The 13,736-nt window shown below is 36.5% G+C and overlaps 1 protein-coding gene across 2 annotated transcripts in view; it reads left to right on the forward strand.

Moving 5' to 3' along the window:
• Positions 1–9,218, forward strand: part of ube2f (ubiquitin-conjugating enzyme E2F (putative)) — a 34,538-nt gene extending 25,320 nt beyond the window's left edge. For both annotated transcript variants that reach the window (XM_055052988.1, XM_055052989.1), the window contains one exon: positions 7,970–9,218. In XM_055052988.1, the coding sequence (XP_054908963.1) occupies positions 7,970–8,020 (51 nt within the window). In that variant the 3' untranslated portion in view covers positions 8,021–9,218. The remainder of the gene's footprint in view (positions 1–7,969) is intronic.
• The last annotated feature ends 4,518 nt before the right edge of the window (positions 9,219–13,736 follow it).

Raw genomic sequence — 13,736 nt, forward strand, 5'->3', positions numbered from 1 at the left:
CCTTTAGTCCTAGAGGTAATCTTCAGGTAATAGAAGGCTGATTTTAATTGATTTTTAATTGTCTTCATGTGTCTCTGAAGGTCAGATAAGAACTTCAGAGTTCATATCTGAACTCTAAAGATACATTTTACCACATGTAAAATGTATCTTTTACATTATGAAGTGTGTAAAAGTAGTAAGGTTGTGCTTAGAGACATTTTCTAGACTTTTTAAAAGACATAAGTGCCTGGAGATTAGTCTCCACCCGACACCCGACAAACACCCGACACCATTACACAAGTGTAAAACTTTGTTGCTTTGCTGATCTTGCTAGTCCTATTTTAACAACATAAATCAAGTATATGCGAACAATGGAACAGGCAGAGTTTATCAATACCTATAGCTGTAATATTTATTTAAAAAATGTCCATAGAAACTGAACGACAGTGAAACAAATGAAGAATTCTCATACTATCCTCTCCGTAATGAAAAGTACACATTAATGCTTGCAGCACAAGAACTGTAGGAGCATTTTGCCCTAAACCATGATGTGATATGGACCATCTGTTCACCTTCTGTTCATGTATAACACCTTAGAGAATCTGTAACTGCCTCAGCACCACAGTTCATTTCCTCCTTTCCTGATCAAATCTGTACATTTCCACTAATTATACCAACCGTTTGCTGAGACCACCTGTCCTGGTCTCTACCCTCATCAGTTATCTCTTGTGGTTTAGCTTTTCATCAAGATTAGTCATGTCAAGCACGTTGACACACAATCCATTTAGTCCATCCTGATTGGAGCTCTGTTCTCCTCATCAGCTTTCTTCCTGCCAGCTCAAAACTCTGTGGGCCTGTGTAGACCCTCATTAGGGTACCGAAGGTAGACCAAATTGATTCTCTTTGTCTCAGTGTGAAAACAGAAGCAGAGCTCACTTATTCGGTATGTAGTCTTTAACTCTTTGCAACTCAACAACATCTGGTCAAGTTTCAGTGGATTATGCTATACTATTAAAGTACATTACAGATTATCTGTATTCAGCTTTGTCTTTGACAAACCACTGATATGATTCCTGCACTGTGGGGGCAGGTCAAATGCTCAAATATGTGTCTGCAAGTAAACCAGACTTGGTTTTAATATATTTAACAGAGGACTGAGTCTTTAGTTAGGTTTGTGTGCTCTCATTGTTTTTTCTTTTGCAGTGAATGGTGCATGGGGTAATGTGTGTTTGAGAGGTCTAAACCAAACTGCAGCATAACAACAGCTCTTATTATTGCTTTTGTTTTCTGCAGACACAGCACCTCCACAATAATTGGCAGCCCTGTTGAAGATGTGTGAAAAACACTTGAATACATTCTGATTTGTTTTACCTTTACTTGAGAAGACCACAGCATTTTATTAGAATACATGTATTAAGCTGGTACGAAAACAGCTGGTTCTTATACCAATAGTTATCTATTCAGTTAAAAAAACTAAACAATAATTTGTCAATGAATTGCAGTTCTTAACCTCTTACTTTGTGAAAGTCGATGGAATAAACCAATGGGAGTCAATTAAGACTGAATAGATCAAAGATGAACCACTGCTAGTTTTGAACAAAGGAGTTCAGCTGAATGTCTTTTCATGGTAACATTTGTTTTCTCATTGAATCTGTCCTTTGTTTTTGTTGCAATAGTTGTTGCTGAATCACTCTTTTTGATTCACTGCTTTTCAGTAAAAAATGTCATGAAAAATTTGATTTTTATATAAAAAATATTCTTGTATGAATCCAAATGTGGGAAAAAAGCTCAAATCCACCATTTTGTAACTTACATTCTGCCTTTAAATCCCTCTTAATTTTTTTGTCTGCTTCATGTTAAATGCAGCATCTTGTGGGCTCTCGTTGTGCGTTATTGTCATTTGGAAAGCAACTGTTTGTATCCATAAGGTTTAATTTACCTCCAGATGTCTGTGATCTGGCTCATGCATTTTGAATACCTGTACATAACCCCGGAGGAGAATAACAACGTGTTAGTGAAATGGTGCAGGGGAAAAAAGCTTTATTTACTTACTGTATTCAGCCCACAGTAGGTAATTTGCCATTTTATGCTGAAGGAAAACTTTGAAACAAAGCAAAGGTGAATGTGTTGGTTATGTGATGACACTAATTGGGTTATTTCACTGAGTGTTGTCCTAATTGAATTTTTGTGATGTTTTAATTATATCATCCCTTTGTTTTCTCACACTTTGCTTTGACTCTTTAATTGCTGGGCATCTAAATGTCAGTTTAGGGTAATGTTTTTCAGTGTGCTACTTTATTTCTTGCACTAAAAAATGCAAATGAGCAGTCCTAATTGTGTCAAAGTCAAGCATGATGTTTGACATTTTCACTTTTTCGTTGCTGTCGGCTTACCTTGCAAACAGTTTTTCCTCATAACGGAGAAGAAAACAGTTGGTTAATCTGGTTGTTTTTGCACTTCTTGACATCTGTCATAAATAAAGGTTTACAGCTGAGTTCACAAAGTGTCATAGAGCCAACATCTCTGATACACATGTATTGCAAGCAGTTTCCCAGAAGTACAGTAAGTCATTTCAGGGATTGTTAAAGTTGGGACGTGATGTCCTTTTTGTAGTTGAGAAAGCCAGGAATGAAATGACACTTGCATTTTTTTCAAATCCACTGAAGCCTAACATTCACATTTTAAAACATTCCAGACACTTTTAAATGTCTATTTTCAGGGAATCTGTATTATTAATATAGCAATTTTGTAGAACAATTTTTTATATTAAAGATTTATTAAACTGGATGTTAAAGCAGGTCACTGACCCCTGAACTGAAGGACAATCTGCAGTACTCATTCCATATTTGACTTTTTTATGACTTTTGTATTTCTACAGATAATATTCAAAGCCAACTTCCTCTGTGAATCTGTTTAAGTCATTAGATTGTCATTAGCAGCTAAATTAGCCAGTGTGCTTACCAGATCTCCCACTTAGATCTGATAATGAAGGGATTATGCACACTCTACATCCTTACTTGTGAGAGTCAAATAGGGCTTGTCCTACAACACAAGTTTGAAATGCATCATTACATTTTGAAAATTACTTTAACCAGCTATAAAGCAAATATTTGTGTATTACAAGCAAAGGTTGATACTGCCTTTAAATCCCTCTTAATTTTTTTTGTCTGGTTCATGTTACACCCATATACCTATTTTTGCACCAATTGCTTTTTCCTTAATTCATTTAGATTTTTTGTCTATTCTTGATAGAAACTGATAATCAGTTCATGTGGATTTATTTTATGCAGGAGACATGCACATCATTTGTTTTTTGCATGATATTTTTTAGGGGTGAGCATTCATAAAACCAAATGTAGAATACTCAGTGTGTAAAAAATAATCTAACTGTATTTGTGTTTTTTATATCGAATTAAATTGAGTTTTTACTTACTTTTGTGCAAGAGTAGAATTAATTATAGTCAAATTGACAGCATAATGACTGGTGTCATATTAAAATATTTTGAAACATATTGTAGTATTTATTGGTTTCGAAACATGCATGAAGTAATGGCTGTTTGGATTTTTCTACCCCATTTCAGCCAATGTAAAAAGAAAAAAGAATAAACAAACACAAAGACTTCTTTTTTGTTCACTGTTAGGAAATAATATCTTAAAACATCTTGCAGACTTACAGCTGACTTCCTGGATTTTATTGTTGTCAGTCTTAGTTATATCAATTCATGCACTTTATGTTACTTCAGGGGTTTTATTTGATTTTTTTTTTCTTTACAGACTCTGAGAACAAAAAGATTCAGTTGCTTACAGCTGGTTTCTTCTGAGTCAGTTCATCGCTACCATTTTTTTAAACACCTTACTGGGTCACATAGATATTAAGCATAATAATCACATTCCTCTTGCAGTTTTGAAATACCCAAAAATGTTCAGTAGAAGAGCATACTCTGCACAAATGTGTCCCCTCTGTGGATAGATTCATAAATAGTCAATGTTTTTGTCACTGACAGGCGTCCAGCATTTACATCCGTGTTTCCACACATCATTTTTAACTCTAAATTTTCCCCTCCCCCTTGCCGACATGTTTAGGCTCACGTTTTCGCTTCCTCCCTCGTACCCCAGTGACCACTCTGAAGCCCAGCGCTGCCTGCGTGACTAACTCGCTACTGGAACTGATGGATTGATGTCAGTGCTGCACACTTGAATGTGAAAAATTCTGCTGGAGAACAACATTAGCACAGAGAATCGGCAGTGATTTAATGGCCAAGACCCCTGGGGTGATGGATGAGTAAATGGAAATAACGAGTATAAAAGATGACAAGAAGGGAGGGTTAGAAGAGACTGGTTGGCTGATGCTGCATAGCACCAAAATATGAATGTGACATCTTTACAAAAATAGCAATTTGCTTATAAAATGAGGTATTGAAAACTTTTTCAGGCAGATTTCGACCTCTAATCTTATTATTGCCAAAAATCAACATTGTGATGCAGGAAATTTCACTGTGGCACCATGTTGGAGTAGTTCTATTAGTTTTGACTTAATTTTTTTATTTTTTCATTTTATTTTTTTAAAGACTTTTGTTCCTAATTGTCTTTTGTTGAGTTGTTGCATGTTTTGAAAATTATTTCCTCTGGTTTTGGATGCTGAAAATCCTGATTCTTGCTAGTGGTAAAAAATGTGATCTTCTGCAAAAACAGTCTAAAAGAAAAATCACTGCTTTATTTTATTGTGTTGTTTTTGTTTTTACCACAACAGTGACATAAGTGAAGCTTAAATACTTTATAATTAACCACATTTAATCCCTTTTATAGTTAGTTACAATTTTTCCATAATACCATGAAAATATTTGTTTAAACTTGAAATTGACAGTGAAATAGCAAAACTGTCTGATGTAAACTACACAATACTCTATCAAAAAGACTTTGTGCTGCTAGTCCAACCTTGAAACCATCAGGGGGTGGAATATCTCAATCATATATTGTTTTATTCCAGTATTTCTACATTAGAAGGTCAGGCACTAAAACCCTCTGAAGAAATGTGAGTCTTTTGGGAAACTTTCTGCATTTTAAGTGGAGCTTTTTGTGCCCCAAGGTAAATCTCACTCAGATAAAATAAAGATGAGCGTTACTAATAATGCAGAAAAGGCGTATTAGATATGTAAATGAAGAAAATTGTGTTGCACTGTGGTTATGTGAAACATCTCATCCCATATTGACAAAATATAGAAGTGTTAAGGAAAGAAGCAGTTCAATGGTGATATCTGTTGGTAGCTTGTCTACAGCTGAGAGGAAGTGCTTACATTAGCTCACTGGGAAGGCCCACACTGGATGTAGATGCCCAGTCAACCCAGTACAGATAGTGGGAGACATAAAGACTCTGTAAATGTCTCCCACCCCAAGCATGAAGTTGTGCTGGACTGGAGAGCTCCTTCAGTAACAAACAGCTGCATCCTGGGTGCACAAAGGAGCTTTATAGGAGATCCTTCTTCCCAGTGGGTGTTAGAATCTATAACAAACTTCATTGGTGTTTACATCCCAGCTGGTATTTTCAGTTTCTCTAATTTCAAGTAACATTTCTGCTGTTATTTGCACTTTTTTTTGCATGGTTTTATTTTCACTTATTGTAAATAATTTGTTGTCTTCAATGCACACATACACACGCACATTACGTACATTTAAAAAAAATCTTCCCAGTTGCACATTTCTTTGGATCTAAGTAAACTACTTTTGATAGCTGCACAGTATCTTAAGTTGTAATTTCACCCTTGGTGTATAGAATGTAATTCTCAATTTATTTCTTTACATAGATTTTATATTTTTATCTTTATGTGAGCATACAAATATATACCTGTCACTTTGTTGTTTCTGTACCTAATTTTGCCACTATGGTAAAATAAAAGATATTTTTATTTAATTGTAAAATCAGACCTTTGGGAAATACTTTGAGTTTATGCTGAAATTTTTCTCCTTCTACAATAAATCATAAATACAACATTCAAACCCCAGATTCACTTGCTTTTCAATTAGATGTAGAGAAAGTGACCAAAAACACTATTAAATATGAAACTGCTTTAGTCATATTTATGGTTAATACAATGTCATTGCTGTTGTTGAAGTTAATTAACTTCCCTAAAACATGGCTGTGCTTTGATAGTGTTTGCCCAGTTATCCCATTTAGAGTGGTTTCTTTCTTATCTGTTGCCTTCAGCTGAATGAACAGTTTAGTTTGGCTTTGTCTGTCTTTGTATGTTCTGCATAAAACGCTGCACTTTAACAAGAGAGTTGTTGTAGCTCAAATTAACAATCTCTAGTCTTTGATCCAAATCCAGGATGACGTGCGCACAGACTGCAAGGCATTCTCTGTGAGGTTTCACCAAATATTTGGCTGAAGGGATGTAGACATAAGCAGGCAAAGCCAATAAAGTCTCTAGAAAACACAGCAAGCTGTTGTGTGAGGAGAGATAGGTAGCAAAATGTCAAAACAGAACAAGGCAAAGCGGTCATGCAAAGAGCTGCCTTTAGAGCAGATTTACCCGGGAGGTATGGGTCAACAGAACTAAAGAAATGGATTGACACAATGGTTGGATTGTATGCGTGGTTGAAAAGATGAAATACATATCAAAAAGGTATGATCAAGTTAAAAGAGAGCGAGTTAGAAAGAGATGGTAAACATGATTGTCAGGAATGTGACCAAGGAAAATTCTGCTGCCAGCAGGAATTCTGCTCTGCCACAGTTTTATCCGTTGATCGCTTGTTTAATGATGGTGCTTATTAAAAACCAGAAAAAATGAAAGCACTGCTTTGCTTACAAAATTACTACAGAGTATGCAATATGTCACCTTGAAAAACTGATTTTAAATGGCGTATAGTAGCTCAAATGATGTGGATGTGGTTAGTGCTGTAGGTGTGAGAGTGCAGTCATTGATGGGTCCTGCTTTTCACTGTGAAAACACCTATTATCAATTGTGTTGACTCGTCAAAGTGGTTTGCATTTTTTCATCTTGACATAGGAGTCCTACTTCATGTTATTCAGTCCCTGGTCATCAGAGTCTGAGACTGACCCCACGAAGGAAAACAAGACTCACCTTCCCTTGGGATGACTTAGTTTAGTTCTGTTGAATCCCTGGATGGCAATATGATCATAAATATGTTATTTTATGCAGTCTGTAGCCCAGACAAAGAACAAGCAAAGGTCACATAAGTCATATATTCAGATTCAGGAAAGACATATTTTAGTTTCATATTTTAGGAAATGTGGGGAAAGTGAGTAAATTTCTGCAGAACTAATGCATATTTAATGCACTGCTGCAGAAAAATGTCACATACCGTAAGTGGGCTGTTTTTTATGGCTTTTTTCCTTGATGCTTTTCTGCACAGTCTTAATGTCTTCCCACTGAAGAAATATGACTCACTAAATGTATGGAGACACTGAAGAAGGATATATTTATATACATATGTCTAATTTCTGACTTCATTATGAGTCACATCACCCCTGGTTATCCTGGAAATTGTACATTTGGTTGCTTTTGCTTTGTTTGTGGATATTCAGTAGCTTACTGTTTATGTGTTGTCATAAACAATGTCTTTTAAGTGTTCATACCCACTGCCCAGTTTGTCAAAAACAAATCTTATAACATGCTTTTTTCACATTAGAACCACAGACATTAATGGGTGTTCTATGAGAAAGTAATAAAAAGCAGTAAATGATTGAGAAGTAGAAGACAAAGTCGCAATTTATTTACTTGTGTGTAAAAATGACCTGGTCTTGCTTTCCTTGCTTTCACATTTCAGTTATGTGCTACTTCTGTTTGTGCTTCACATAAAATCAAAATTGCCTTGAGGTAAATGTGAAGGATTTTAAAGGTCATCAATAGCTTTTTTTATGGCATTTTAGAGTTGCATATACGGCAATAAGAAGCGTCTCAATAGTGTTTACTCCTCCATAACGCTCATCTTATCTTTCCCTCTTGTTCCCCCTCCCATCTTTTCCACTCAGGAGGATTTTCGAAGTAAGGTTCAAGATTACATCAAGCACTACGCCAGATGATAGATGCATCGGCTTCCCCCAGCAGCCGTGCGACAAACAGCCAAACTGCTCTACCTTGCTCTGCTTATCTGGCCGACTCCTCCACGTGTGAAACAGCAGCAGACTCTTTGACTCTTACTCCTCCCCTCCACCTCGATGTGACACTGCAACCCCCACAATAAACTTCACACTGCAGAAATAATAATAAAAAAAAAATAGTAAAAAACAAAACAGAATTATGAATGCTTCAAAGGAAGGACTTGCAAACTAAATATATGCTTTAATTATGCTAACAAGTTGATTGTTACAGCAGCAACAATGTCTGAGTCGGCGCCAGCGCCTCGCTAAGGTGAACACGAGCCTGCTGGGAACGAGCCGTGGGGGGAAAAACACAACATGGAGTCTCAATTGATGCTTCACTGAAAAAGACCAGAAGTCACACTTGGCTGTTTTTAAATACAAGCTGAGAAAAGAACAAATATCTGTTACTATCAGCTCTCTGTTTCAGTGCCTGCATTGTTTGTGTTTCTTATGAGAAAGTGCATGGGAGTCCACAAATGTTCACACATGCAAAAAAAAACAACAAAAAAAGTACGCGTCATATATCGTCGTAGAGGGTGAGCACACACACTCACACTCGAAGGTTCCTCATTAGACAGCATGTGAATGATCACGTTTTGTTTCCATTCTCAGAGCATGAGTTTGTTGTCCAGTGCTCAGCATTTAAATCACCTCTAATTTCTTTATACGTTGCTTCCAAGTTCTCCAGGTCTTTTTCTTTCGACTTTGTTGACTTTATTACCTTATTTTCTAATAATTTAAAGAAATTGGGGGTGGTTTAAAATCTTTGCACAGATTTTAAGCAGGTTACACACACAAAGCATCTCATAGAGATAATTTGAGTGTTTTCATTTCCAGATACATAAAATACTGCCATGAAAAACAAAAAGCCACACGTATCTTTCTTTTTTTAAAAATTTTATTTAATTCATCCCCTTCTTCATCTGCGCTCTTTACACCTTCGTATCCCGATCATGGCGTGTATGAGAAGCTTATTGCAAACCAACAGTGCAATCCAAAAGTGCTTTGACATCTCACTGGCAAAGTTGGCTTTGTACTTAAATACTATCAAGTTTTAAGTGAAATCATGAGGACTTTAAATGACTGGTTCCGATTTCATTTTTTGCACCCATGAGAAATAAATGGTGATGGAATTTTACCTGTTTGGTTTTTATTCCAGTTTCTGTAGATTTAATTACGAAGCAATGGAACTGAAGTTACATCACCTTGATATCTTAAAGCTAAAATAGTTGGGGTAAAACTATCAGCAGTTGATAAAAATTTGGAAAAACATGAACTTGGTAGAGTTCAGATGATCCTTTGGACATCCTGGATGCCAGAAAATGACCAGGTCTGTGATTTAAATGAAATGTTTACAACTTGTATTTAGATGCTTCTTTGAAAACCGGTCAAAGTGGACAACTCTACTAGTATCAACCTCTTTACGCTTAGAGGTTTATAATAATTTAACTGCATTAATATGTGAGAGACATAAAACATGTGCTATTTCAGTTTAATTTCATTTGTACAGGTATTACCAACTACCATATGGGTTTGGTAGCACTGCAAAAAGAAACAAATACTGCTTTTTTAATTTATTTTAAAATAAAAATTACACACAGAAACAACCTGTGCTTGCTTTAGGAGAATCTGTAAACCACGGCAGCATTTGGTAATAGAACATTTCACTTTTATGCATTTTTCACTTTTATCTTCTTAAATGAATCATTTTGAGTTTGCAACTGATAAAGGGTCTTTTAGGGTTACCTTTAAAAAGTGTCCACAAGTTTTAATGTTTTAACCTTTTCATTGCTTTTACAAATCAGTCCTGAGCAGTAAAAGTTGTTTTGTTTTGTTTTTTACCAAAGAAAATTCAAAAATCCTCTTTAATATCAAAGTGGAAACTGATTTCTGTAACATAATTCAGTTAAACTATATGTATTTTACATAGACGTGATTGCATAAATATTCTCGCCCCTCAAAGTGACTGACCTAATTCAACAGAGGACCAGCCAAGTGGTACTGGTAATCTCCCAAGTAAGAAAACATCCTGAAGATTTCATCTAAAGCTACAGAGAAATGGTTTGGAGACAACAAGGTTGATGTTCTGGAGTGGCCTAATCAAAGCCCAGAACTCAATCCCACAGACTTGGTAAACTTTTACTGTCAAAACAAATTTTTTGACTGGAGTTTTAATTTTTACATTGCTTTTGCAGTCATGACTTCTTCCTCTGTGAGTTGCCTTTCAGCTCACAGACTCCTTCTTTTGAGAAATGACATTGTTTTACCAGCTTCATCCAGCACATTCACTGAGCCTGTTTCTGTTGTTCTGAGGACAATATTCATATTTGCACAAACGTTAGACGGTCACAGTGTGACATAAAAATGACGTGACTTGCTAGCATGATTTCTTCCTTCTCTTCTTCTCTGTCATTCTGTTTCAGGTTTTGAACTTCTTTGTTCCCCACTGATGAAAGTAAATGCAATGATCGCACTGGGTTCTGCTAAAATGAAAAAAAACCATCAGTGAGACAAATAAAGGTCAGTTAAAAGCAGCTGTGAAAATGGTTGCTCTGAAGCATGTCTTAAGGCTAAAGTAATAGTCATTAGATGCAAAACTATCTTTCAAAATTGGCCTCAGGGCTCATTTTTTGGTGTCTTGTGGTTTTCTTTTGTCATGCAGTTTCAATGTTTTCTCTTTAATATCATTACTTTTTCCTAGTGGATTTGTGGGCTAGTGGGGAGAGAGGGCAAACATCCCTTTTTATTCTTTCTCTCAAGAAAGAAAATATCAGAAACTATTTTTTTCTCTTAAGAATTTAATCTTTTCTTTAAAAAAATGCAGTATATTGTGATGTTATTCAATTCAAGCTACAACCTGACAAACTACCAGCCTGCTTTGTCTTTCACCAACCAGCACTGCCACATCTTTTACTGCAATGTGATGATGTTCAGTCCTTTCTTCTTCTGGGTTCCCTACATTGTTGGATGGTTTGATGAGGTGGAGCTACAAAGCTAATGGATTTACATTCATTAGCAGTTTTGTAATGTATACATGTTCAGTTGCTTAAACTTGTTAAAGTTCAAACCAAGCCTCAGGATGGAAAATAGGTGATTCAAGTTACTTTGAATGTGCCATATAATTGATGGTGCTAGACACAAAGTACCATGCAAAAGTTCACAATATTTTGACAATAACAGATTATTTTAATAACAATTACTTTTATAAGCTAGACTATTGTCATAAAGAACTTGAAAAACTGAACTCTTCATTCCACAATCTGGTAGTGAGGCACATTTAGGCACTCTGTCCTATTCATACCCACAATAATTGACTGTATCTCCCTACTGTCAGCGATTCGTACAATTTGACTTGGTTGAGAGAGAATTGCAGACAGTGCAGATGTCTGTCAGTCACACACTGCACCAACCTTTGGAGGATCCACAATCAAACTGTACACTTGCCCTGTGGGTACTGCATATTGCATTAACCTGGGCCTGCAGCGACAGCTGACAGCATCAACCGAGTAACGAGATGGGTTAGTGCTATAAATCCGATTTCTTTCCATTTTCTGGCCCCAACAAGCATTGTTGAGCACAATACAATCTCCAATAAGCTCTTGCAAAACAGCTTCAATTATCCAGCAGCACATTTTCCCCTCACCTTTGAGAAAGCCCAGAGACGAGGTGAGGAAGAAAAATAACAAGAAGCTAAAGAGATCCCTGGGGACGGCACACCTGACTGCCACACACACAAGGAGCTTAATCAGCCTAAATGATGGAGGGTCATTTATCACAGAAACTGGCTGAAGCCAGCACTTTTGTAACTTGGGGGAATATGTTGAACAATGAACAATTTGAAGGGAACAGGTTATAACAAAGATCTTGACTTGCAGAGACGGTTAGCAGCAGAGAAGATGAAAATATATTTTGCCAGAGGGGAAAATGTTGAGAGTTTCTTTTTTTTTTTTAACTCGAGTCAGATCTGAACAAAAGTAGATTTCATTTCAGAAAACTTTTAACAGCAGCTGAGCCGGTGGAGTTAATATTCGCTGCTTCCTGTGTGTGCATGTTTTCTTGATCTGGTGAATAGCATTACCTACACGAACGTATTTCCCTGCTTTTTCATTCTTTCAGATCATCTGTCAGAATGAATAACCTACTCTCTTTTTTATCACATGACTCATCTCCTTAGTCATATTCTCACTATATTATGGGGAAATCAAATGGAAAAAGAACACCAATTATATTGCTGCCGGCATAAATGATGTCCATTTATTTCCCATCATGGATGAGTGCAGTGCTGGAGTTTGTGGAGGGTAGCTTCTTTTTGCTGGCTAAATTGAGGAAAACAAAACATGTCCATTGCATTTTTTGCACAATATCATTCTTTGATAATGAGATTTCAATTCCGTCAGGCCAATTTAGAGCTCCTTTCACAATGAGCTGCGCCCTCACTCAATGGTTACAGGAAAATTACTGGAAACAGATGTGCATTCATACAACTGTACATCTTTGAAAAGCAGAAGTGAAACCTCCTGCACAACCAACAAGAATGCCACACATTCTTGTTGGTGGTGCAGTCTACAATATAACACCTGTCTTTCCCAGCAACCATTGTGCAGCGGTACAATCAGCTGACCAAACATACTGGTGACTTGGTAACAGGGCTGACGCAGTGCCTTTGGAATTTGACTCAACACCTCAGAAGTTTTTGAAAAAAACAAACAAACCAAAAAACATTAATTTATTACCAAAAAATGGTTGAAGAGATTTCTTAAGCACTAAGTGGTAGAGACCTGAATGGATCATATATAAAATTAAAAAAGTAAGAATTTTGCATCCCTTTAAACCAAGTTGACCACAAAGCTCCATTGCTTTGATCGCTTCACTGGCCTCCAGGTAAAATTTGAAAACTTGATTTTTTTGTTTTAGATATGTGGACAAAAAATATATATCTTTGTCCTTTCAATGAATTAATTGAGAGAACAATAATGCCATTGAAGATTAGGTTCAACATCAATCTCCTTTTAATCTCTCACTCACTTATTTCCCACCTCGCTTTATTTCCCTACTCCAACACAAAGTGGTAATTCAGTCCCCTGTAGTGTATTAAAAAAAACAATTGGATCCCCTCAGACATTCTGTTTGATTTCACTTTGTGCTCATAAATTGTTAGCCTGGGCAGCCTGAGTGTTACCTCAGGGCAATAACCTGTGGTTTTCTATTAGGGAGAATAAATGACAAAAAGTCTCAGTGAGATCAGGATTTGTAACACGCGCAACATGCCAGTCATCATTCAGAGTAATATTTGTAAGTCTTGCTCTGGGAAAACTCATATTGGCTCCCTGCACTGTGATGAAGAGTTTGTAAGGTTTGGATGATGATAAGAATGGCCTTTGATGATGTACAGAGGATGGTGCTCAGCTTTTTGTATGGATTGTTGGTGCTGATGTTCAAATGCAGTGTGCTTGGAGTCAGAACCATTAACCGAGTATAAATCGTCAACGCCGTTTATTTATCTTGCTTATGTTCAACAATGGGAAGCCAGGTTGGGGTTTTTAACAGCTACGTCCACCAGAAAAAGAGTTTTTGTTTGGCAACATCTATGCTGTTAGTGATGGCAGCTAAACTTCAATCCATTTGTCGGGATGTTATGTTATAAACTAACATAAAG

The sequence above is a fragment of the Poeciliopsis prolifica genome, unplaced genomic scaffold (genome assembly GCF_027474105.1).
Source record: "Poeciliopsis prolifica strain line A6 unplaced genomic scaffold, Auburn_PproV2 SCAFFOLD036, whole genome shotgun sequence".
Taxonomy (NCBI): Eukaryota; Metazoa; Chordata; class Actinopteri; order Cyprinodontiformes; family Poeciliidae; genus Poeciliopsis; species Poeciliopsis prolifica.